The sequence below is a fragment of the Priapulus caudatus genome, unplaced genomic scaffold (assembly GCF_000485595.1).
Source record: "Priapulus caudatus unplaced genomic scaffold, Priapulus_caudatus-5.0.1 Scaffold731, whole genome shotgun sequence".
NCBI classification, from domain to species: domain Eukaryota; kingdom Metazoa; phylum Priapulida; class Priapulimorpha; order Priapulimorphida; family Priapulidae; genus Priapulus; species Priapulus caudatus.
The window spans coordinates 137,112-159,588 of NW_014577792.1; the positions used below are offsets into that span (position 1 = coordinate 137,112).

The following is a 22,477-nucleotide window of genomic DNA, read 5'->3' on the forward strand; positions in this document are numbered from 1 at the left end:
TCCTCCTCTTCCTCCTCCTCTTCCTCCACCTCCTCTCCTCCTCCTCCACCACCTTCTCTTCACCTTCTCCCCCTCCTCCTCCACCACCTTCTCCCCACCTTCTCCCCCTCCTCCACCACCTTCTTCCTTCCTCCTCGACCTCCTTCCTGTATCACTGTTCAACAATGAATAATAAACACCAAGTGAGTAAATGTCCGGGGGTAATTGCCCGGGGGGTGATTGTCCGGGGTGTATTTGTCCTGTATTTTTCTACCCATAAGATGCGCAGATGATAAGATTTAACATAAGTAATTTAAGGGGAAAAATTTAAAGCAGACTAACCTACCAAAAATTTTGCACCCTTATTTAGCCTTAATCACTGACCTCCAGTATTATTTACATTGTTACACAGATAGTGCCCCAGACGACTCAGCAATATAACACAAGGCTGATCAATGCTTATATATAACGTAAAAGTAAAAATAGAGAAAATGCATATGATTAGCTTTAAAGTTGCAAGAAGCATTGTTGCCTAAAAACATGTTGCTGTGAATGCCAGTGCCATGTTTATATAATCAGTAACACGTTCAATTAAATACAACTGGGGTCATTTTAAAGCTGGAAATTCTTATCGAAAGATCTTTGGCTGGTAAGATGCAGGATGTTTCTAGATGCACACTTATGCATCTTATAGGATTGCATCCTATGAGCCAGTATGTACAGTACTTGGATTCGTACTGATATTAGTTCCTTCATATTGATTTTTGCTACCCTACTGACCTACATTTAACAAAAATTGGCTACATACATGTGCACACGCTAAATGAAGAGCATAAAAAATTACCTCTTTTTCTGTCTTGTCTACTTGCATTGCCTCCTCTTCAACAACCTCAACCCTAAAACAATAGAAATCCCTCTGAGCCCTAACATCAATTAATGACTAAAATAGTAAAATGCGTTTCAAAGTGAAGATTTCGAACAGTCTTTCTGACCGTTAAAGAATTTTTCCAACCATTATGTACAATATTACTGGTATTGCTTGCTGAACAGCAAGTGTCTACTGTAAGGCTAACATTTCTTTGAGCACTCTCACCTTAGTACTTTCACTAAAATATGCAATAATGAAGATTTCTCTAAAAAAAAGTCCCTACACGTGCTCAATGGCAGCTTGCATCAAGAAACAGAGATGCTGTACCAGTCTACAACCACTACATCACTCAAACGAAATTCACTTTTGTCTGCTGGTTGCCAATTAGAAGTTAATTGTTGCGATACTGAAGAACTAAGTAAGAGAGGTATGGGTGGCTGGGGTCGGTGGATCATAAAGAAACTTATACTTACTTTTGAGATTTTTTGTCACTTTTAGGTGATTCGACTTCCACTGAATTCTCCTTCCCATCTGTCCCACGGGCAACAGGCAAAACATGCTAAAAATAATAAAAATGATTTTTTTACAATAGCAGACCACCATTGAACTTGGACACCATATTATTAGGACATCAGCTGGACCACAAAGTAAGAGTTAAAAGCATAATAGGCCCATTGATTATGCAATGTTGACGAATGCTAAGGGGTTCAGTGGACAGTGAATATGAAGCTGTCATATGAAATATGACATTGTGTAAAAGCTGTCATATGTAATATGAAGCAGTGGACAGCTATATGAAGTGGGACAGAGAAAGAGGACTGTTTGGAAGTTTTGCTGGCAACTGGCAGCTGTAGTTAATAAAAAGGGCCAACGCTCCATTACGAGTGTTCCCAACTTTGATATCATTAATGATTGATAATCCTAACCCTAACCCTAACCTAAATGACATTAAACCACAAACTAATATATGACCATGACCATATATATATATATATATATGTTAGTATGACCATTAATGACATTAATGTTGGGAACACTCCTAATGGAGTATCACCCATAAAAAGACATGACAAGCTGTGACTAAAGCAGTCAATGCCATATCCAGCAAGCCACAAACTCAAGATGAGGCGAGTGTATGGGTGTGTGTGCGTGTGAGGTGATGTAAGTGTAGGTGAGGTGAGGTGAGGTGAGGTGGGGTGTGTGTGCTCAACTTTCATGTCTGCAAGGAAAAACTCAACCTATCTTTGCCTGATTTGGCTGGTTCCTTAGATATTTACATTACTCAACCTTTTTATTTGCTCTTGCCATGAAATCAACTAACCGACCCTACGGAGCGTTGTTTTTCTCTGCCCTATATGTCCAAAACCTCAGCTTTATCATTCAAGATGTATGATCCACACAGTAAATGATCAGTGTGGGTGTGTGTGAATGCGTGCGCGTGTATGATGATGATGGAGACATACCTAAATGCCGGTTTGTGAGTATAAACGTAAACCATTGTAAAAATTTACAATTTCAGTCTTTTATTTTTTTTAAATGCTGCGGTATCCAGGGAATGATGCGGGCCTGTAATTTGCCTGGCGGCCCTGTAAAATCCCTTACCTACAGGCCCGGCAGGCCTGTGAATTTTCAAACTAATTTCTACCCCTGTATAAATATTTAATATGAAATCACTGACATGCAATTTCAATTTGTGATGTGTAAACGTTTGCAAAATTGTCAATAATATGTCCGCTCTTCTCGATATTAGCGATTTGAGCTTACAAACATTACAACACGATAATTATATATATTATTATTTTAAGCAAACTTCATACCTTTGCTTCAGGTTGTGTTGACTGTGACCGTGACCGTGACCTTGAAACAGAGCTATCTTTCGATCGAGACCGTGATCTAGAAAATGACCGATGACGCGAAAATGATCGTGATCTTGGTGGAGACCTTGACAGTGATCTGGGCAATGACCTTGAATATGATCGTGATCGACTACCTGACCATGATCCTGACCTTGAACTAGATCCAGACCTGGATCTACCCCTAGAACTTGCCCGTGACCTAGACCCTGAAAGGAATTATGAGAGTGACTACACAGTTAAACAAGTAAACAACTGTGTAATAGGACTATATAAAATTACACATTGACTCAAAGTATTTCCTTTCTCACAATAGTATACAACATTTTACTAAATAATTCTATTTGGTTCTAATATGCACCCAACGTTATGAATAGCTTGTGAAATGAGATGTACCTCTGTCTTCCCTAACTTCTTCTTTCTCAGCTTCTTTGCCATCTGTCTCAACCTCACTGACTTCTTCTTTTTTAACTTCGTCCACTCCTTCTTTCTCCATAACCTTGACTTCTTCTTTCTCAGGTTTCCTGACTTCCTGTCTTCTTTCCGTAGACTCAATGTTTAAGCTCTCCTGTTTCACCTTATCTATTTGTTCACAATCCCTTTGTGGACTTTCCATCTCTTGTTGTTCGGTGACCTGATCCGAATCCTGAGACGGTGTATTAGCCTCATCCTCATGCATCTCAATTATTGGACCTCTTTTGAGTTTCACCTTTTCTGGTTTCCTTTTTGGTTTATCTTCATGTACTGCCTGCAGTTGACTTGTGTTCTGTAAGGAACGAACACCTACAAGATCAGCATTTTCTTCAAGTGTATCTTGGTTCTCTTCTCTTCTTCTCTGTTTTCCCTTTCTCTTCCTTTCAGCCATGTCCTCAATTAACGACGTGTCTTCTGTTTTGTTTTTGTCACCCACCTCATCAACTGTCTCCTGCCTCTTTGCACTGAGTTTCTGTTCAATATCTTCCTCTTGGGTATCTATGACAAAAATAGGGTTGCATATCAATTAGTAACTTATAGATCAGCTCAGCATGGATGTGCTGATCGGATCAACTTACAATAAAATACAAGTAATTCTCATGCATAAGATCAATTTTATTGCCATGATATAAGGTGGAGAAAGAAATCTTCATGCCTTCTGATTTAATAGGCAAACACTATACAGAAAAAGTATAATTTTAACATAGGTTGTAAAAAATGGTTTGATATAACTGCCACGTTTATATTCCCTCTATGTATGGTAATGCCTTGCTTGAGGATAAGATAGTATCAATTCCTTAAAACGTGACATAAAATAGCCGACAAGCAATCCTGTTATACCCATCCATGGTAACACACCCTTATTACGAGGGAAAAATAATTTTGTGGAGGAAACCCTCAACGAGTAGTAAGTTCTATTGCATGGACATGATATTTTTTTTAGCTAATAACTAATATGGTTATATCTACGAAACACAACAATGATATTCGCTCCACATCATCACCTACCCTTATACTGCTCTTGGACTTCTTTTACAGATATATCCTCTTCAGCATGTGGCTTGCTTCCATCACTTTGCTCACCTGACAGATTCACTCCATGCTTCTCCTGACTTCCTTTAGGAGTTGCTGTGTCTTCCGGCAATTCTATAAAACATTTTACATTATCAAATTCAATTACATAAAATATTGAGATAAAATTAATATAAAATCCAGAAATTGTCCTAACCATGTATTCCTTGTGGAGGACCTTTCATTTCTTAAATTTAGTGAACAAATGTGCAGTACTAACACGAATGATTTGTGACATAAAATAAACTTTAAAACCTTCAAATCGTACACAGTACATTCGCCTAGCATCGTGCGAAATCATTTCCTTGTATACACCCGCAATCCGGAGATATAGATTAAAACGTACGACACGATTTTCCATTCTGCTGCCAGCAAACTCGATGCGTTTTGCGCCGAAATTTAAACAAAAGACAGCCACTAACCACAGCTTGCTCTCTCGGCAAGGCGGTGTGGCTCGCAGGGAGATTGCGGTGGGCGTGCGTGCGTGGGGGGCATACCAGCTGTATGCCGGTATGTAGCTGTATGCCTGGTCAAAGGTTATCTTGCCGAGTGTTGCGTCGATGTCCAATCTTCCTGCGAGCCACACCGCCTCGCCGAGAGAGCAAGCTGTGGCTAGTAGCTGCCTTTTGTTTAAATTTCGGCGCAAAACGCATCGAGTTTGCTGGCAGCAGAATGGAAAATCGTGTCGTACGTTTTAGTCCGGATTGCGGGTGTATACGAGGAAACGATTTCGCACGATGCTAGGCGAATGTACTGTGTACGATTTGAGCTCAAGTTGGATGAGTTACGCGTAGTAAATCGTAGGTATTTTAAGGCTAGTAAATAACGAATTTCCCTTGTTTATTGAAGTCACACTCCTTCCCTATTATCTACTCCTGAAATGATTCACAACAGGCAAGGTTTACACACTCTTGTGCCCTCGGCGATGCAGTGTGGCTCGCTGGGAGATTGGACATCGACGCAACACTCGGCGAGCTAATCTTTGACTTATTTACAGCTGGTATGCCCCCCACGCATGCACGCCCACCGCAATCAGCAGCAGCTCCAGCTCTAATCTCCCAGCGAGCCACACCGCATTGCCGAGGGCGCAAGAGTCGTTAGTAGCTGCCTATTGTTTCAAGTTAGGCGAGTTATGGAGTTGATTTGCTGCCAACAGAATGGAGAATCGTGTCGCACGTTTTAATCTGTATCTCCGGATTGCGGGTGTATACGAAGAAACGATTTCGCACGATGCTAGGCGAATGTACTGTGTACGATTCGAGCTCAAGTTGGATGAGTTACGCGTAGTAAATCGTAGGTATTATAAGGCTAGTAAATAACGAATTTCCCTTGTTTATTGAAGTCACACTCCTTCCCTATTATCTACTCCTGAAATGATTCACAACAGGCAAGGTTTACAGATAAGGCCAAAACAAAATACAGGTGTGGTTACTGTTTCCCGACCGACCCTATTTATTCCCAGCGACCCTAAACATTTTATTGTCAATTTTCTTTAGTCAAAAATAAAAAATAAAAAAAAAATATGAATTGGACAGTTCCTGCTTCAAAAGGCATAACGCACATCCTTCGGACATGGTTTGTAAATAAAATATTTCAAGAAAATAAAATGTTTCCCCTACCTACCTACCACATTTTTTCCCGGCATGTAACGGTAACCACACATATATTTTGTTTTGGCCTAACTAACCCAGGATTAACCTATGTTGTAATTAAACGCATTTTACTTGCACTATTTCAATAAGCTGGTCTGATTTGTCTGATTGTTTGTAAATGGCGAACGTAATTTACTAAAGTTAAATGAAGCGGGGTTTCTGAAAAACAATCTTTTAAGAAGTGAATTACGATTAAAGTGAATGTATACACATATCAGTAGCAAGGTAAAGCCATGTAGAAGGGAACGGTAGGTTTTTTTTCGCGCCAATAGCGGCGTACGGGCCGCATTCGCAGCGCGTGCATTTTGCATGCGATCTCACAAAATTTCGTCTGATGTTCTGCATTTCAGCACAGGCTAATTACACGTAATATATCGTAAGCTGCATTGACTGATTCACGTATGGTCGATAGCACAATTTAGTACCTTAAACCTGTCAAATTAGTTATACATAAGAATATACTTGGGGTCACTATGATTAGTTTACACTTTACAGTGTAATCTACACCTTCGACTTGCTCTCAACTCCTAAAACAGGCGTATGGCAAGGATAACTGTATAGAATTTAAACCGTTCTATGTGTGTAATTTGGTAATTACTGCACAAATCCTAAGTTCAGACGATACACAGATACTATTGTGACAAAAGCAGAAAAGGTTACATTATGTACTAGGCGAAAGACAGCCCAGAATGCGAATAATCAATACATAACACCGGCGAATTTGGCTAATAAATCCTATCAACAAACATATATCTATGCATAATTACACGAACTATGTATAAATCCATCAATAACCAACATTTCTTGACAAAACTGGGTTATCAATATAACGTCAAACCGTTGCAGTAATGATCAGCAGCTATAATGCTGGTAAACGGATCCACTCATTCATGCACGGGTAAATGTGAAGTCAGAGCTACGCAAACAAAAGACCACCAACAAATTTGGAAAATTGAGTGCTGCCATCTAGTGACAATCTCGGCCACATTTGGTGTAAGGCTGTAAGCAGAGCACGTATAGCACATATACGTGCTCTGCTTAGTACTTACATTGCTTGTACTATATACGTACTTCTTTATATTACTACGCTTCTATTATATACGTGCTCTGGTATAAGATTATTTACGCCTGTAGTACACTTTAGGTCATTTCCACGCAACTTCCTAGCATAATACAACTTATGATTATTTATTATTTATATATTTTGACCAAAATAGCGACCTGATATTGGGTATAACCCTTGGGTATAACCAGTGTTGCCACTTTCCCAGTTCTATATATTTGAAAGCATTTCTCAGTTGTCAGTACACAAAATATTTTCCTTCACAAGTTTGTCTGTAAAAATCTCTATCTGTACACGAATACATGAAGGTACATATGCACATCACATGAATCTATGCAATGCGGTTAAAATAAATGTAATACACCATACATATTCACAGGGCTCGAATTTTGTTACAGCACTGACGGTAAATGACCTCCTTACTTGTGCTTTAAACATTGACTGATGTTCACAGTGGGGAAATACAACGGCTGCCCAACCTGGTTTGTATCTGTGCCCTTTCTTAAAATTTAATGTTGTGCAGGTAGCTGATCCTGTCCAACATTAAAGGTGTTGGTAAAACACAACCTGTATTCGTGCTAATTATTTAAAGGACACATTTGCCTTGTAACCCTAACAATTTCTTATGAAACCAAAGACAATGCTTACTTTGCCCTACAAAATTAAAGTTGACCCAAGAGTGAGAACCGAATAAATTAGCTTTTTATTTACATCAGAAACAAGAATTAGTTGTAGATTTTAGTGAAGATGTTATGGCCCTAAGCAGTGTGAACTGACATTTCATTATATTTCTAAAACCATACAATTCCCAATAAGCTTGTCCCTAGTCAGCATATAGTTTGCATATACTTTTGATAATAGTGAATGCTCCGCTGCTTCACAATATATAAATGTATTGAAATTCAGCAGATGCCTGAAAGTATGTACGTGCAAGTCTAAATTTTTTTTTTTATCTATATGATACATTTGTTTCTACTGTGAATAAAAACTCAATAAATTTTTTGGTACAATACTACACTTTGATCATCTTGGTAATTCCAAGATATAGCATTCACAGCTAATGATATAAAAAATTGAAACCATTAGAGAATTTTCCCTACATTTAATTATTGTTGTACATAAAGTTAGTTACCCTACCAGTGATAGTAGCAGGTTCCACATCTACTTCCATCATGGAGCGATCGCGTTCTTGGATGCTCTCATCCAGCTTTGGTGGTCCTTCAGGTACTTCTTCCTCCTCTTTCATCCCCGACAACTGTACTTCGCTCACACCTGCAGAGTCCAGATTCAACACGGCATAAAAATGTATTCTGCGCATGAATTTTTGACACCAAACGCATAACTGTGAAACCCATTATTACGGCACACCAACACACAATCATGCCAGAATAATGCAAGACATTTGCTATACTGGTACTAGGAAAAGACCCATTGGCTAATTAACGCCTGTAGTGAACTACCACATGTAGCTTCGTGCATGTCATAGAAGGCTCCTGCTGTTAAACCCTCACAAATGTTTACAAGAATTACTTATGGTAGACCTACCTTCTCGGTATAATGTTGGTGGTCCTGCACTCTGCACTTCCTTTGCTGGTTTTGCAGCTTGAGGAACAACGATGGGATGACTGTGTCTACCAGCTTCAGCCCAATAATCCCTCGGCTTTCGTGCTCGCTTAATTTCTTCTGCAGGTTTTTCCATAATAATGGGTTTTTGTTGCATAGATTGGTCTTCATTCGACTGATCTCGTTGTTTTGCATTAGGCTCCACTGTTGCAGTATTAATGGAACTTTCAGTCAGCTTGTTCTCATCTGACTGTACCTGTGCTTTGCCAATAATACATGGGGCTTCTCCTGATGCTACACTGATATCATGCACCTTGGTTGTCTTAGTTGGCTCTGGAGGGGCAGACGAAGAATCTTGCTGCTTGGATATTTCTGGAGAGTCAGACCCACTATCCTGCTGTTTTGATATTTCTGGAGAGGTAGACCCATCATCCTTCTGCTTGGTAATTTCTGGAGGGGCAGACCCACTATCCTTCTGCTTGGAGATTTCTGGAGGGACAGACCCACTATCCTTCTGCTTGGGATATTTCTGAGGGGCGAGACCCACTATCCTTCTGCTTGGAGATTTCTGGAGGGACAGACCCACTATCCTTCTGCTTGGATATTTCTGGAGGGGCAGACTCACTATCTCTCTGTTTGGTAATTTCTGGAGGGGCAGACTCACTATCCTTCTGCTTGGATATTTCTGGAGAAGCAGACTCACTATGCTTCTGCTTGGATATTTTCTGGAGAAGCAGACTCACTATCTTCTGTTTGGTAATTTCTGGGGGGGGCAGACTCACTATCCTTCTGCTTGGATATTTGCTGAGGGACAACCCATCATCCTTCTGCTTGGATATTTCTGGAACAGGACTCACTATCATCTTTTTTAGGTACCTCTACAGGGGCGGAGCCAATTTCAAATGTTGGATATTTCTCTATGTGGTAGATCCACGTTCCTTCTCTTTGATATTTTGTTCTGGGCAGTACTTCTTCCTGCTTATTTGCAGCAATTTGTTGTGTGTCGTTCCACTGCGTCATTATCTTTAGCCTCAGATTCAAGAGGTGGAATACTGCCACGAGAAAGTCTTGTTCGTCTTCTTCCTCTTGTGCGCTCATTCTCTTCACTTATGGTACATGCTTCTCTTCCTTGTTGCTTGAATTGTTGTCAGGCAGGTGTGCTACGCCTCAAAGCTTGCTACCTGCTATAATTGTACCAAATATTAAGTATCTGCGTGGAATTTATCATGTAGGATTAATATTCAAGGATATTATATACAATTATTCATTTAATCAAAATGTAATGGCCTTAATCATGAGCTTTGCACATCATTACTTTAAGACTTTTAACTACCTACGTTCATGTGTAATAGCCATAGCAAATTGACGTCATAATGATTTATGTTAGCACTCAACGCTGCGCAATCACACTCTTAGAGCTACTTGTTATAAATACATTAGCATGAATAATCCCAGTAATATCCCTGATATGATAGACTAAACAAACGTTCCTGACCGCTCCAATTAAAGATAATAACAGGAACCCCGATGTCTACGCGCCACCGCGATTTAACGCGAATTCGGGATATAAACGAGAATGAGTCCGTTGGAACCTACCTTTTTTTAGCTCCTCATATAAGCCACGTATATATATAACCCGATTTGTGGCGACACCGCTTTTTTCGGCGCATGACATTTTATGCGACCCCAACCATCGGCCGTTATAACGGGGCTACCTGTATATATATATACTATATATATATATATATATATTATATCTGTGTGCGTGCAACTGCGTGCTCGTGTGTATAAGTAACACCCAATCTTCCCAAACGTGGCAGGATCCAGTAATACCACAGCATCCTCTTTTCTATGCGTGTTGCTATCCTGTCTGACCTGTCCGGCCTGTCTTAGCATGGAGGGGCTGTAGGAGTAGTGGCGTGCTGTACCTGCCTCTTCAAGCCGACTCCTTCACGGTCATCCGACTCACGCTACCACCATGACTTGTAGCGCCGACAGCAACTCCTGCTTGCAATAGTTGGATACCATAGGTGCTACAAACACTGCATCATATTATATACTATAGGCTTTCCTTTCTCTCTAGCGATCGCCACGCCGTCCTCTGCGCCGGAAAAAAAGCTGCAGTGCGCTTAAACAAATGTGTGCATTGTGGCTAAAAGGATAAAGCACATGCTGGCCAAAAGGAAATAAACAATTAACTTTGAGCACTGTTTTATTGGCCAAATGCTCAAGAATGTTTGTCAAGGGTCAGCTGACCTACCTCTGGCCCTATTATTTTGGGGGGTCAGCACTCAGCAGCCACTCAGTCCAGCAAATTATACAGCTTCCGGCATGTTTTTGGGATTGATCCCTATTTATATGTCTCATATAAACTTGTTCAATCCTATTGTGTTGTGTGTTTATTGTCTGAGTTGGCTTTTGGCTAAAAGTTTTATATGGTTCATTTAGCCCACGGTGGCTAAGACTAAATTACTGCTAGAGGAAGCTTAGTATACACTATTATTTAATTTTTAAACATATAAAATGGATAATTGTTAAAATAAGTGAGTCCGATCAAGGAATATTCTTACGAATGCAGAATGCCTTTGTTATTTTTTACATAATGACAGATGTACTTATAATTACCAAATATCTTTTTCTAACATCATATAATCTTAAAATCCAAAAAGTATTACCTTCCTCCATTTTCCGTTTTTGTTCCTGTTCTGAATTTTCGAAGCGCTCTTCTGCTGCTCGTGGCCTAAATATTGCTTGATCAGAAAACATGTCTTTATCCGAATTGCTTGATCTTTTTAAAGCTATAAAAAAATAACAAGTCTTATAGGTGTAGCAATATTAGTAACAGACCAAGCGACCATGAATAATTTTCAGTCTACTGATAAAAAATGAATTACCGACTGTACAGGCAGTTACGGTATTACGTTATGTTAAAAGTTACCTAAGAAACTAAAAACAAGACAGGCAGGGTGCTGCAAATATTTTTTCCCACTTGCCCTTTTGGGCAATTGGGTTATGAAACTGGTTTGCCCGGAGGCAAAGATCAGCTTGCCCGAAAAACATAAAGAAATACATAAGATTTTTTTTCATATATGAATTTAAATGCGTAAATAACGTAAAATGAAAGGTCCAACTAGTCAACATCCAGCATTTCACTTAACGCGCAGGTAGAAAGTTGAACAGCTGATACGAGTTTGTATATAAAATATATTCATGTTGGGACACAGCACGCAGTTTGTTTAAATTTTTTAAGTGTCAGCTAATTATCAACAAGAGCCGCAGAGCGTCTGGGGGTCATCTGAGTCTGTTGCTACTTGCTACAGTTATAAACGTAACATTTAAGTTCGTGCGTAGTGACACCTTTGTTAGGCGCAGATATGCAAATACGCCAGTTGCGTACACATCATTTCAGCAACCTTCTGCATTCTGCATACCTCCCAAATCCCATTGCGTTGATACAAATCGCCGTGCCTCGGAAACTCCTGTTTTATGGTGCATTGTGACCCTAAACCCTAACCCTATTAAAATAATAATATTTTAATTGTTGTAACAAATTATTTGTTGTATGAAATTGTTGTAAATAATCATGTAAATATTTGTCTTAATTGGAAAGAAATAGTTAAATAGATAAAAGATACAGAAAACAAGTAAATAATAAAAAATCTGATGGGATTCGATCCAAGGACCTTTGAGCCCGCTAATCCTTGTGCTGCTAGCCGTTGGGCTATCGAGGCATATTGGCTTTCCAGATTTATGGATGCTTCATGAATATGAGAATCACTGCTGAAATCATTGAGGCAGTTGAGTAATCCATGTTTAACCCTTCTCCTGAGGGTCAAAGCGGTTACAGACACTTACTCTCTCCACGTCAGTGGTAAGTACATTTCATGGTCTTTCAATAAAGTCATAAAAATGGTAGGTCGCGTGCTGAATACAAAAAGTTTTTCACTCTGTCCGTTAGGGCCATGTCCTCAAAAAATGTCTGATATCTGACCTTTCCCCCAACTGCCCTTTGACCTCCAATTTCGCACTGTGATGGGTTCCTGCCCATCACACTATACACGAATATTAAGAGTCGAGCCGTTCAGATTTGCTGCCGCAATTCCGTTATTGCCTCCTATACCTTAAGTTAAGGGGCGAAATATTCCCCCTCCGTTTACACATCTTGACCTTTGACCCCTGACCCCCAAATCGGTCATCCCGAGTCCTTTTCATGATCCACCCGACGTCCCATAATATCGTGGACCGTACGTTGAGTGGTTAAGATTTGTGCCCAACTGTGACGCTTGCACGCACGCACGCTCATGCGATTCTACAAGCTGCATCTGAGTACGTCAGATGAGCTAAAAACCCACCACACTCTCACAATAAATTAATAAAATATCGCTTCACGTTTATTTGGGGCTGGATCGTATTATTCTTAGCAACACCTGCGCCGGTGGCCGACTTGCCTCGCAGCGCCATCTAGCAAGTCAAGTTTTTGATACAACCCCATTTCAAGCTACTTGCCCAGGGGCGAATTTAGATTGCCCCGGCAAGCGGGTTTGTCGCCGCCCTGACAGTGGTATCCTGAATAAGGGAATCAATTCTCCTCTCTATATTAGGCACATTAGTCATTACTGGTAACTTGTATTCGATAATATATATATATATATATATATATATATATATATTATATATATATACCACAGTTCTCTCCAGGCCTCTAATGATCTGAGTTGAGTCTGACATGCCTTCAATGCTGAAGTTAATTAGCGACATCCCATAAACCTTCCAAACATGCCCTAATTGCTTAATTGATTTGCAATTTCCAGCTTTGTTCACATTCAGGGCTCGAATTTCCCTATTGCTAACTCGCAAAATGCGTGTCAATATTATTATTATTAAGAAATTGCGAGTAGAAAATATAAGCACTTGCTATTTTCTGCGAGTGGAAATTTATAGCATACACCGCATACATTATCACTGTTGATCACGGAAAGAATATATTTTTCATAAATCACAACATAAGCTCATTCCAACGATTAGTAGTAATAGTATGCCCAAAAAGTGTATGTAAATATTCAAAAAAGTAAATTTGTTGTACAAAAAAATTGCACGTTTAGAATTCATTTTAGCACAGTAGATTTTTTAGGCACTCCGCATTTTATGCCCAAGTGGCTAAAATTGCGAAATTCGTCCGCTGACATTTGACAATTCCAACACAGTCATGCATTTCACAGCATGATGTACATCTTCAATTGGTACAACCACCTCCCGAGTCCTCCCCATCTGTCCATAAATGTCGTCCCTTCTAAAATTCCAGGGAAGAACCCTATATGTGTGCATGCATGCATGCATGCTTTGGGCATGTGTATGCATGTGTGCAACTAATAACAAACTTACATACTCAACAAGTAAACTTACTCCTAAATTTGGAACATGATCCTCATCACTTTCAACAGCAGAACTCTGAAGACTTTCTAGTGTCAATTGCTAGAAAACAAACCAGAAAACATCTCACTGACTGAACAATCCAACTACTGCATCATAACTCAACTTTAGGTCCAATTTCCAACATTTTTTTTTTACATGAGATAATATGTATTTATAACAAAACTGGAAATAAGAACTGAAATACCTGTATCATTTTAATTACTAAAAACTAGAGGTGCGCAGTATTACCGGTATACCGCGGTACGTGACCTGTACCGGTACGTACCGCGGTACTTTGTGTGGTGTAGTGGTGTACCGGCTTCTTTAGCTATTTTTATCACATCAATTTTATTTCACTTCCTCGTCATTGCATAGCTTTATAAATTCATCTCCGTCGATCGACACCATTCACGCTATATTCGCGTATCTCCAGCACCTATTCTATATGCCTAGTAAATAGTCTGCGCTGTTTTATTTGTACATACTTCATTTAAGTTCATTACTTCAGACTGGTTCTAGCCGTACGACACTCCTACTCTCGCTCATGTTTGTTCCAAAGGAATTACAAGATATAGCAGATTACAAGAATAACGCGACGCGGCGACTGCCAGGCGTTTTTCTATCAGCGCGGCAGCGGTGCCTTTGATGGGAGAACGGGGCGCGATCAATAAAGCCCGCCACAAGTCTTTGACCTTCGAGTTATATTCTTCTGACATGTTCTTGAAATCGCGGTATACCGCGGTAATACCACACAAGTTGACTTGGTAAGACATCACGGTAAGACACTTTGGTAAAATACAAATTTCGCGGTACCCAACTACTAAAAACATGCAACTTTAATCAAACAAACTGAATTTCTACCACTAGAGGAAGCCATGATAAATCCGTACGCATACTAATAATTCTCAAGTACAAGTTATTTAAGATTGATAGTCTACTATTCCATTTAAAAAATAATAGATTAGGGGATCATGTACTCACAAACCTTCCCCAAACCAGAACTTAACATCATAAGTAGTGATTAGATTTACAGTAATACCCCTTGTTACAATAACTGGTGTTACGTAAAATCACCTATATATTAATTGTAAATTATGACAACTTTGCTCACAACACAAAACGAAAATACACTTGTGTTATTTTTAATGGGGCGTTTTCTTCTACTCAAAAATCCATTTCCCGTACTACATCATTAAATAATTAATATATATGTTTCACAGTGCGCACTTGCACTCATAATTGTGCATTCATAATATATATGCTGGCTCATATATATTGGCACTCATAATTATGCTTGTATTAGGGTAGCTTGAGGGATTATCTCCTTCTTTCCCTGAAATCTTTTGTAAGAATGAATCTCAAATTATATCGGAGTAAATGGGTGATTCACAATACAGAATTTTGTGTTACAAAGGATTCTTGTAGAATGCATTATGTTTGTAATGTGGATCGTTACTGTAGCAGGGGTCGAAATAAGCGATGGTCCGATGGTCCGGGGCCATCAAATAATCAGGAGGACCATCAGATTTGGTCAATGGTCAGACAGACCTTTTGAATATTTTGGTCCCATTTAACGGTAAATTTCTTGCACGTCGCATTACTTTTAGAGAACAATTTGAAATTTAGGAGGACCATCTAAAATTTAGGACCAACTAAATTTCAAACTAGATGGTCCCGTGGACCATCTCTTTTTTCTCTCCTTATTTCTACCCGCAGCCGGCTGAAAGGGGTTGTAGGATATGTTTACTAAGCACTTCTAATTTTAACATATATTTTACGATATATTACGATATAAAGTAATGATGGCAAAAACCTAAAAGTGCCCTAACCCTAACCTAACTCTAACCTAATTGAATTTAAAAATATATGTTAAAATTAGAAGTGGCTATAGTAACATATCCTAACACCCGCTTTCAGCAGGCTGCTTTTCTACCCCTGCCTCGTAGTGCAGGTCTAAGGGCACAGTAGACCTCTAGGATTTTACTGGCATACAAACTGTACTACTGTTATAACCAAAATCAGTCTAGTACCCACACGGTATTTGTTATTAGATACCTAATTTAATTGTTATAGATTAATACACATCAACGTTAGCGGGAAATTTGAAGCGGCGGCGCATGACACCCCGCGGTGCTGCCGACCGCCGAAAAAGTTGCGTCAATTTGTCAATTTATTTTGCACTGTTTACAGACCGAAGAGCTAATCACAAAGGGAATTAATATTTATACCAGTAACATACTATTTAAAACGCGATACGATATTCATGTTTAGGAGCAAATTTATCCATAGTATAACTGGCAAACTATATGTGCTAACTTATAACGCATATTACAGATACGCCTTTTGCTTTTAAATGGAATACAATAAGAAACACCTTTGGGTCTGGTAAGCCCTTGGCTGGAATGTGTTTCGCGCAACTTATCAAATCGTGAAGGCGCTTGAGGGCGCCAACCCCGGTGCGTTGTCGCATCAAACTGTAGTCCGTCTAGTTTTAAAAAATTTTTGTTAATATTTCTAATGGTGATTGAACCAATATGAACACTTTTATATATAGCATAATTATAACCTAAATTAGCTGAAAATAAACCTAGAACCTAGAGTAAACTCTCCCTTTAATCAAAAATACAGTGCCATCATGTAATAACTCCCAATTATATTGCCTGATACTATTCTATCAGGATTTCGCGAGATTCTCTGAGTAAAGGAGGTTGCACCCATTGGAACGCAAGTTATTCTAACAAGTTTGAGCAGTCTCCTACAAACAGATCCAAGATGTATGAAGCAAGTGGTCTACTAATTTGGCGCTTATGTTATGATTTAACACCTACTCGTAATTACATCCCGTGTTTGTGGCTGCGCAACGTGGCGTGGCGGTGCCTGCAGTGATATATGCTGTAAAGGAGCATCCCAGTACAGTAGCGTCTCATAGGCGATAACACACAACACAAACATTCTTTACATTGTCGTTAAAAAATCGGTTGTAAACATGATGTAATTATATACCGCCACCGGTACTCATAATACTGCAAATTTATCAGTGGAACGGTCCACTACTGGCACTAGTAGTATTGAAGAGACGAGCATCTATTGGGATCGTATCATAGAATACAGGAGCTCATGTCTGTGAGTAGCGAAATTAACATTGTCTTTACTGTAGTAACATCGCCGTCATCGGCGCTTGTAAGTTGTAATATTGGGCGAATGCAGTGGCATTCGCGTACTCAGCGTAGCCATTCAAAAATATACTAGGAAACTGAAGTACATTTTACCATTATTTATCATGTTACACGTGATATATACTCACTCGTTTTAGACGTGCTGCTAATTCCTTTTTGCTGCCACTCTTAGATAACCCTCTTTTCTCAAGTTCAGCTTTTAAATCAGTTACACGGAGTGTGCTTAATTCCCTACCGTCAACAAGAACCTGCTCAACCTCCGCCATTTTTCACATCTCTTCGACAACAACGCCACCTTTAGGGAAATTCTATCCCCCGGGCGTGGAGGGACAGTACCGCAATGTGGCAGCACTAGTGTTAGGATTAGGGTTAGGATCAGGGTTAGGGTTAGGGTTAGGGTTAGGGTTAGGAAGAGGAAGCCTAGTATACCACTATTATTTAAATTTTACACATAAAATGGGATACTGTGAAAATAAGTGAGTCGATCAAGGAATATTCTTACGACGCAGAATGCTTTGTTATTTTTTACATAATGAAGATACTTATAATTACAAATATTTTTCTAACATCATTTAATCTTAAAATCCAAAAGTATTACCTTCCTCCATTTTTCGTTTTTGTTCCTTCTGAATTTCGAAGGTCTTCTGCTGCTGTGCCAAATATTGCTTGATGAAAACATTCTGTCCGAATTGCTGATCTTTAAGCTATAAAAAATAACAAGTCTTATAGGTGTAGCATATATATAAAGACCAAGCGACCAAGAATAATTTCAGTACTAACTGTAAATGAATTACCGACTGTACAGGCAGTTACGGTATTACGTTTAATGTTAAAAGTTACCTAGAAACTAAAAACAAGACAGCAGGGTGCTGCAAATATTTTTTCCCACTTGCCCTTTTGGGCAAGTGGGTTATGAAACTGGTTGCCCGAAGGCAAAAGTCACTTGCCCGAAAAACATAAAGAAATACATAAGATTTTTTTCTAATATGAATTTAAATGGTAAATAACGTAAATGAAGGTCCAACTAGTCAACATCCAGCATTTCACTTAACGGCACGGTAGAAAGTTGAACAGCTGATACGAGTTTGTATACAAAATATATTCATGTTGGGACACAGCACGCAGTTTGTTTAAATTTTTTAATTTTTTAAGTGTCAGCTAATTATCAACAAGAGCCGCAGAGCATCTGGGGTCATCTGAGGTCTGTTGCTACTTGCTACAGTTATAAACGTAACATTTAAGTCGTGCGTAGTGACACCTTTGTTAGGCGCAGATATGCAAATACGCAGTTGCGTACACATCATTTCAGCAACCTTCTGCATTCTGCATACCTCCCAAATCCCATTGGTTGATACAAATCGCGTGCCTGAAACTCCTGTTTTATGGTGCATTGTGACCCTAACCCTAACCCTATTAAAATAATAATAATTTAATTGTTGTAAAAATTATTTGTTGTTATGAAATTGTTGTAAATAAATCATGTAAATATTTGTCTTAATTGGAAAGAAATAGTTAAATAGATAAAAGATAGAAAAATACAGAAAACAAGTAAATAATAAAAAATCTGATGGGATTCGATTCAAGGACCTTTGAGTCGTAATCCTGTGCTGTAGCCGTTGGGCTATCGAGGCATATTGGCTTTCCAGATTATGGATGTTCCATGAATATGAGAACACTGTGAAATCATTGAGGCAGTTCAGGAATCCATGTTTAACCCTCCTCTTGAGGGTCAAAGGGTTATCAGACACTTACTCTTCTCCACGTCAGTGGTAAGTACATTTCATGGTCCTTTCAATAAAGTCATAAAAATGGTAGGTCAGTGCTGAAACAAAAAAGTTTTTCACTCTGTCCATTAGGCCATGTCCTCAAAAAATGTCTGATATCTGACCTTTCCCCCACTGCCCTTTGACCTCTAATTTCGCACTGGTGATGGGTTTCCTGCCCATCACACTATACACCGAATATTAAGAGTCGAGCCGTTCAGATTTGTGCCGCAATTCCGTATTTCCTCCTATACCTTGAGTTAAGGGGGAAATATTCCCCCTCCGTTTACACATCTTGACCTTTGACCCTTGACCCCCCAAATCGGTCATCCCGAGTCCTTTTCATGATCCCACCCGACGTCCCAAATATCGTGACCGTACGTTGAGTGGTTAAGATTTGTGCCCAACTGTTGACGCTTGCACGCACGCACGCTCATGCGATTCTACAAGCTGCATCTGAGTACGTCAGATGAGCTAAAAACCCACCACACTCTCACAATAAATTAATAAAATATGTTCACGTTTATTTGGGGCTGGATCGTATTATCTTAGCAACACTGCGCCGGTGGCCGACTTGCCTCGCAGCGCCATCTAGCAAGTCAAGTTTTTGATACAACCCCATTTCAAGCTACTTGCCCAGGGGCGAATTTTGATTGCCCCGGGCAAGCGGGTTTGTCGCGCCCTGGACAGTGGTATCCTGAATAAGGGAATCAATTCTCCTCTCTATATTAATCTGTTTGGTAATTTCTGGAGAAGCAGACTCACTATGCTTCTGCTTGGATATTTCTGGAGAAGCAGACTCACTATGCTTCTGCTTGGATATTTCTGGAGGGACAGACTCACTATCTTTCTGTTTGGTAATTTCTGGAGGGGCAGACTCACTATCCTTCTGCTTGGATATTTCTGGAGGGACAGACCCATCATCCTTCTGCTTGGATATTTCTGGAACAGACTCACTATCATCTTTTTTAGGTACCTCTACAGGGGCGGAGCCAATTTCCAAATGTTTGGATATTTCTCTATGTGTAGATCCACGTTCCTTCTCTTTGATAGTCTTGTTCTGGGGCAGTACTTCTTCCTGCTTATTTGCAGCAATTTGTTGTGTCGTTCCACTGTCATTATCTTTAGCCTCAGATTCAAGAGGTGGGATACTGCCACGAGAAAGTCTTGTTCGTCTTCTTCCTCTTGTGCGCTCATTCTCTTCACTTATTGGTACATGCTTCTCTTCCTTGTTGCTTGAATTGTTGTCAGGCAGTGTGCTACGCTCAAGTGCTACCTGTATAATTTGTACGCAAAATTTAAGTATCTGCGTGGAATTATCATGTAGGATATATTCAAGGATATTATATACATTATTCATTTAATCAAAATGTAATGGCTCAATATACATACCATGATGCTTCACCACTTCATTACTTTAATGACTTCATACTATAACCTTGTTGTGTGTATCATAAGCAAATAAACCAGAATGATTTATGTTACATCACCTGCACCAGCTCAATATATATATATAATTTATATATACAGTGGAACCCCGATTTTACGCGCCCCGATTTAACGCGAATTCGGATATAACGAGATGAGTCGTTGGACCTCCTTTTTTTGCTCTCATATAGCCACGTATATATATAACCCCGATTTAGTGCGACACCGCTTTTTTCGCGATGACATTTTATGGACCCCAACCATCGCGTTATAACGGGGCTACACTGTATATATATATATATATATATATATATATTTATATCTGTGTGCGTGCACGCGTGCGTGTGTATAGTAACACCCATCTTCCCAAACGTGCAGACAGATACCTCAGCATCCTCTTTTCTAGGTGTGCTATCCTGTCTTGACCGTCGGCGCTGCTTAGCAGGAGGGGCTGTAGGAGTAGTGGGCGTGCTTGTACCTGCCTCTTCAACCGACTCCTCACCATGATCTGTACCCGACTGAGCAGACTCCTCTGCAATAGTTGGATACCATAGGTGTACAAACACTGCATCATTATTATATACCTATAGGCTTCCTTTCCTCTAGACGATCGCCACGGTCCTCTTGGCGAAAAAAAGTGCAGTGGCTTAAAAAATGTGCATTGTGGCTAAAAGGATAAAGCACATGCTGGCAAAAGGAAATAAACAATTACTTTGAGACTGTTTTATTGGCCAAATGCTCAAGAATGTTTTCAGGGTCAGCTGACCCTCTGGCCTAATTTTTGGGGGTCAGCACTCAGCAGCACTCAGTCAGCATTATCAGTTCGGCATGTTTTGGGATTGATCCCTATTTAATGTCTCAATAAACTGTTCAATCCATATTGTGTTGTGTGTTATTGTCTGAGTTTCTCAAACAAAGTGTGGCTAATGAGTTGCTTTTGTGGCTAAAAGTTTTTATGGTTCATTTAGCCACGGTGGCTAAGACTAAATTACTGCTAGAGGAAGCCTAGTATACCACTATTATTTAAATTTTACACATAAAATGGGATATTGTGAAAATAAGTGAGTCGATCAAGGAATATTCTTACGACGCAGAATGCTTTGTTATTTTTTACATAATGAAGATACTTATAATTACAAATATTTTTCTAACATCATTAATCTTAAAATCCAAAAGTATTACCTTCCTCCATTTTTCGTTTTTGTTCCTTCTGAATTTCGAAGGTCTTCTGCTGCTGTGCCAAATATTGCTTGATGAAAACATTCTGTCCGAATTGCTGATCTTTAAGCTATAAAAAATAACAAGTCTTATAGGTGTAGCATATATATAAAGACCAAGCGACCAAGAATAATTTCAGTACTAACTGTAAATGAATTACCGACTGTACAGGCAGTTACGGTATTACGTTTAATGTTAAAAGTTACCTAGAAACTAAAAACAAGACAGCAGGGTGCTGCAAATATTTTTTCCCACTTGCCCTTTTGGGCAAGTGGGTTATGAAACTGGTTGCCCGGAGGCAAAAGTCACTTGCCCGAAAAACATAAAGAAATACATAAGATTTTTTTCTAATATGAATTTAAATGGTAAATAACGTAAATGAAGGTCCAACTAGTCAACATCCAGCATTTCACTTAACGGCACGGTAGAAAGTTGAACAGCTGATACGAGTTTGTATANTTCACTCCTGTCTTTATTATGTCTGGAAATAATATATGACATAGTATTGCGAAAATTAAAAAATTACGATGCATATCATGTTCATATTTTCCTTCAGTGTGGCTTCAAAGCTAATATATTCTTGGTACCGAGTCGCCCGTTATAGTTCAAAATTACCATTATCGGAATAAGCTATATAGGATTATGGAATTGCTAAAACAAAATAAAATTATCGAAATAAGCTAAGATTATGGAATTGCTAAAACAAGATTATTTCCGTTGCAAATATGCAGAGGGCAGACTTTGTCTGATTTTCTATGAGCGTTTGAATTTGTGTACACAACATGTATTTTGTTAGCTCTAAAATTCTTACGTGAATACCTTTGTAATTTTACCTCCTGCTAGCTCACCATACCTCTTTTCACCTCACTCTACCTCCTACCAGCTCACCATACCTCCTACCAGCTCACCATACCTCCTACCAGCTCATCATACCTCCTACCAGCTCACCATACCTCC

At 39.3% G+C, this 22,477-nt stretch overlaps 2 protein-coding genes and 1 long non-coding RNA gene across 9 annotated transcripts in view; all 3 read right to left on the reverse strand.

Annotated features, from left to right (window-relative positions):
* LOC106813162 (apoptotic chromatin condensation inducer in the nucleus-like) overlaps positions 1 to 9,266 on the reverse strand; it is a 29,727-nt gene extending 20,461 nt beyond the window's left edge. For 2 of the 7 annotated variants that reach the window (XM_014817227.1, XM_014817226.1), the window contains exons 1-7: positions 8,506 to 9,266; positions 8,098 to 8,232; positions 4,183 to 4,320; positions 3,097 to 3,672; positions 2,665 to 2,909; positions 1,321 to 1,406; positions 824 to 875 (exon numbers count right to left, since the gene is read on the reverse strand). In XM_014817227.1, the coding sequence (XP_014672713.1) occupies positions 824 to 875; positions 1,321 to 1,406; positions 2,665 to 2,909; positions 3,097 to 3,672; positions 4,183 to 4,320; positions 8,098 to 8,232; positions 8,506 to 8,680 (1,407 nt within the window). In that variant the 5' untranslated portion in view covers positions 8,681 to 9,266. Of the gene's footprint in view, positions 1 to 823; positions 876 to 1,320; positions 1,407 to 2,664; positions 2,910 to 3,096; positions 3,673 to 4,182; positions 4,321 to 6,664; positions 6,815 to 8,097; positions 8,233 to 8,505 lie in introns of those variants that run through there. The other 5 variants (XM_014817228.1, XM_014817232.1, XM_014817231.1 and 2 more) reach the window with 5 other exon arrangements.
* On the reverse strand, positions 9,226 to 21,597 carry LOC106813154 (polycystic kidney disease protein 1-like 3). The gene is made up of 4 exons (XM_014817219.1): positions 21,485 to 21,597; positions 20,689 to 20,834; positions 19,620 to 20,150; positions 9,226 to 9,324 (listed from the first exon to the last, which is right to left on the reverse strand). Exons 1-4 carry the CDS (start codon positions 21,492 to 21,494, stop codon positions 9,226 to 9,228), a joined length of 786 nt encoding a protein of 261 aa, XP_014672705.1. The 5' UTR covers positions 21,495 to 21,597.
* LOC106813165 lies at positions 11,199 to 17,392 on the reverse strand. The gene is made up of 3 exons (XR_001394435.1): positions 17,240 to 17,392; positions 13,927 to 13,995; positions 11,199 to 11,321 (listed from the first exon to the last, which is right to left on the reverse strand). It is a non-coding gene; the product is annotated as an uncharacterized LOC106813165 (long non-coding RNA).
* Positions 21,598 to 22,477: the final 880 nt, after the last annotated feature.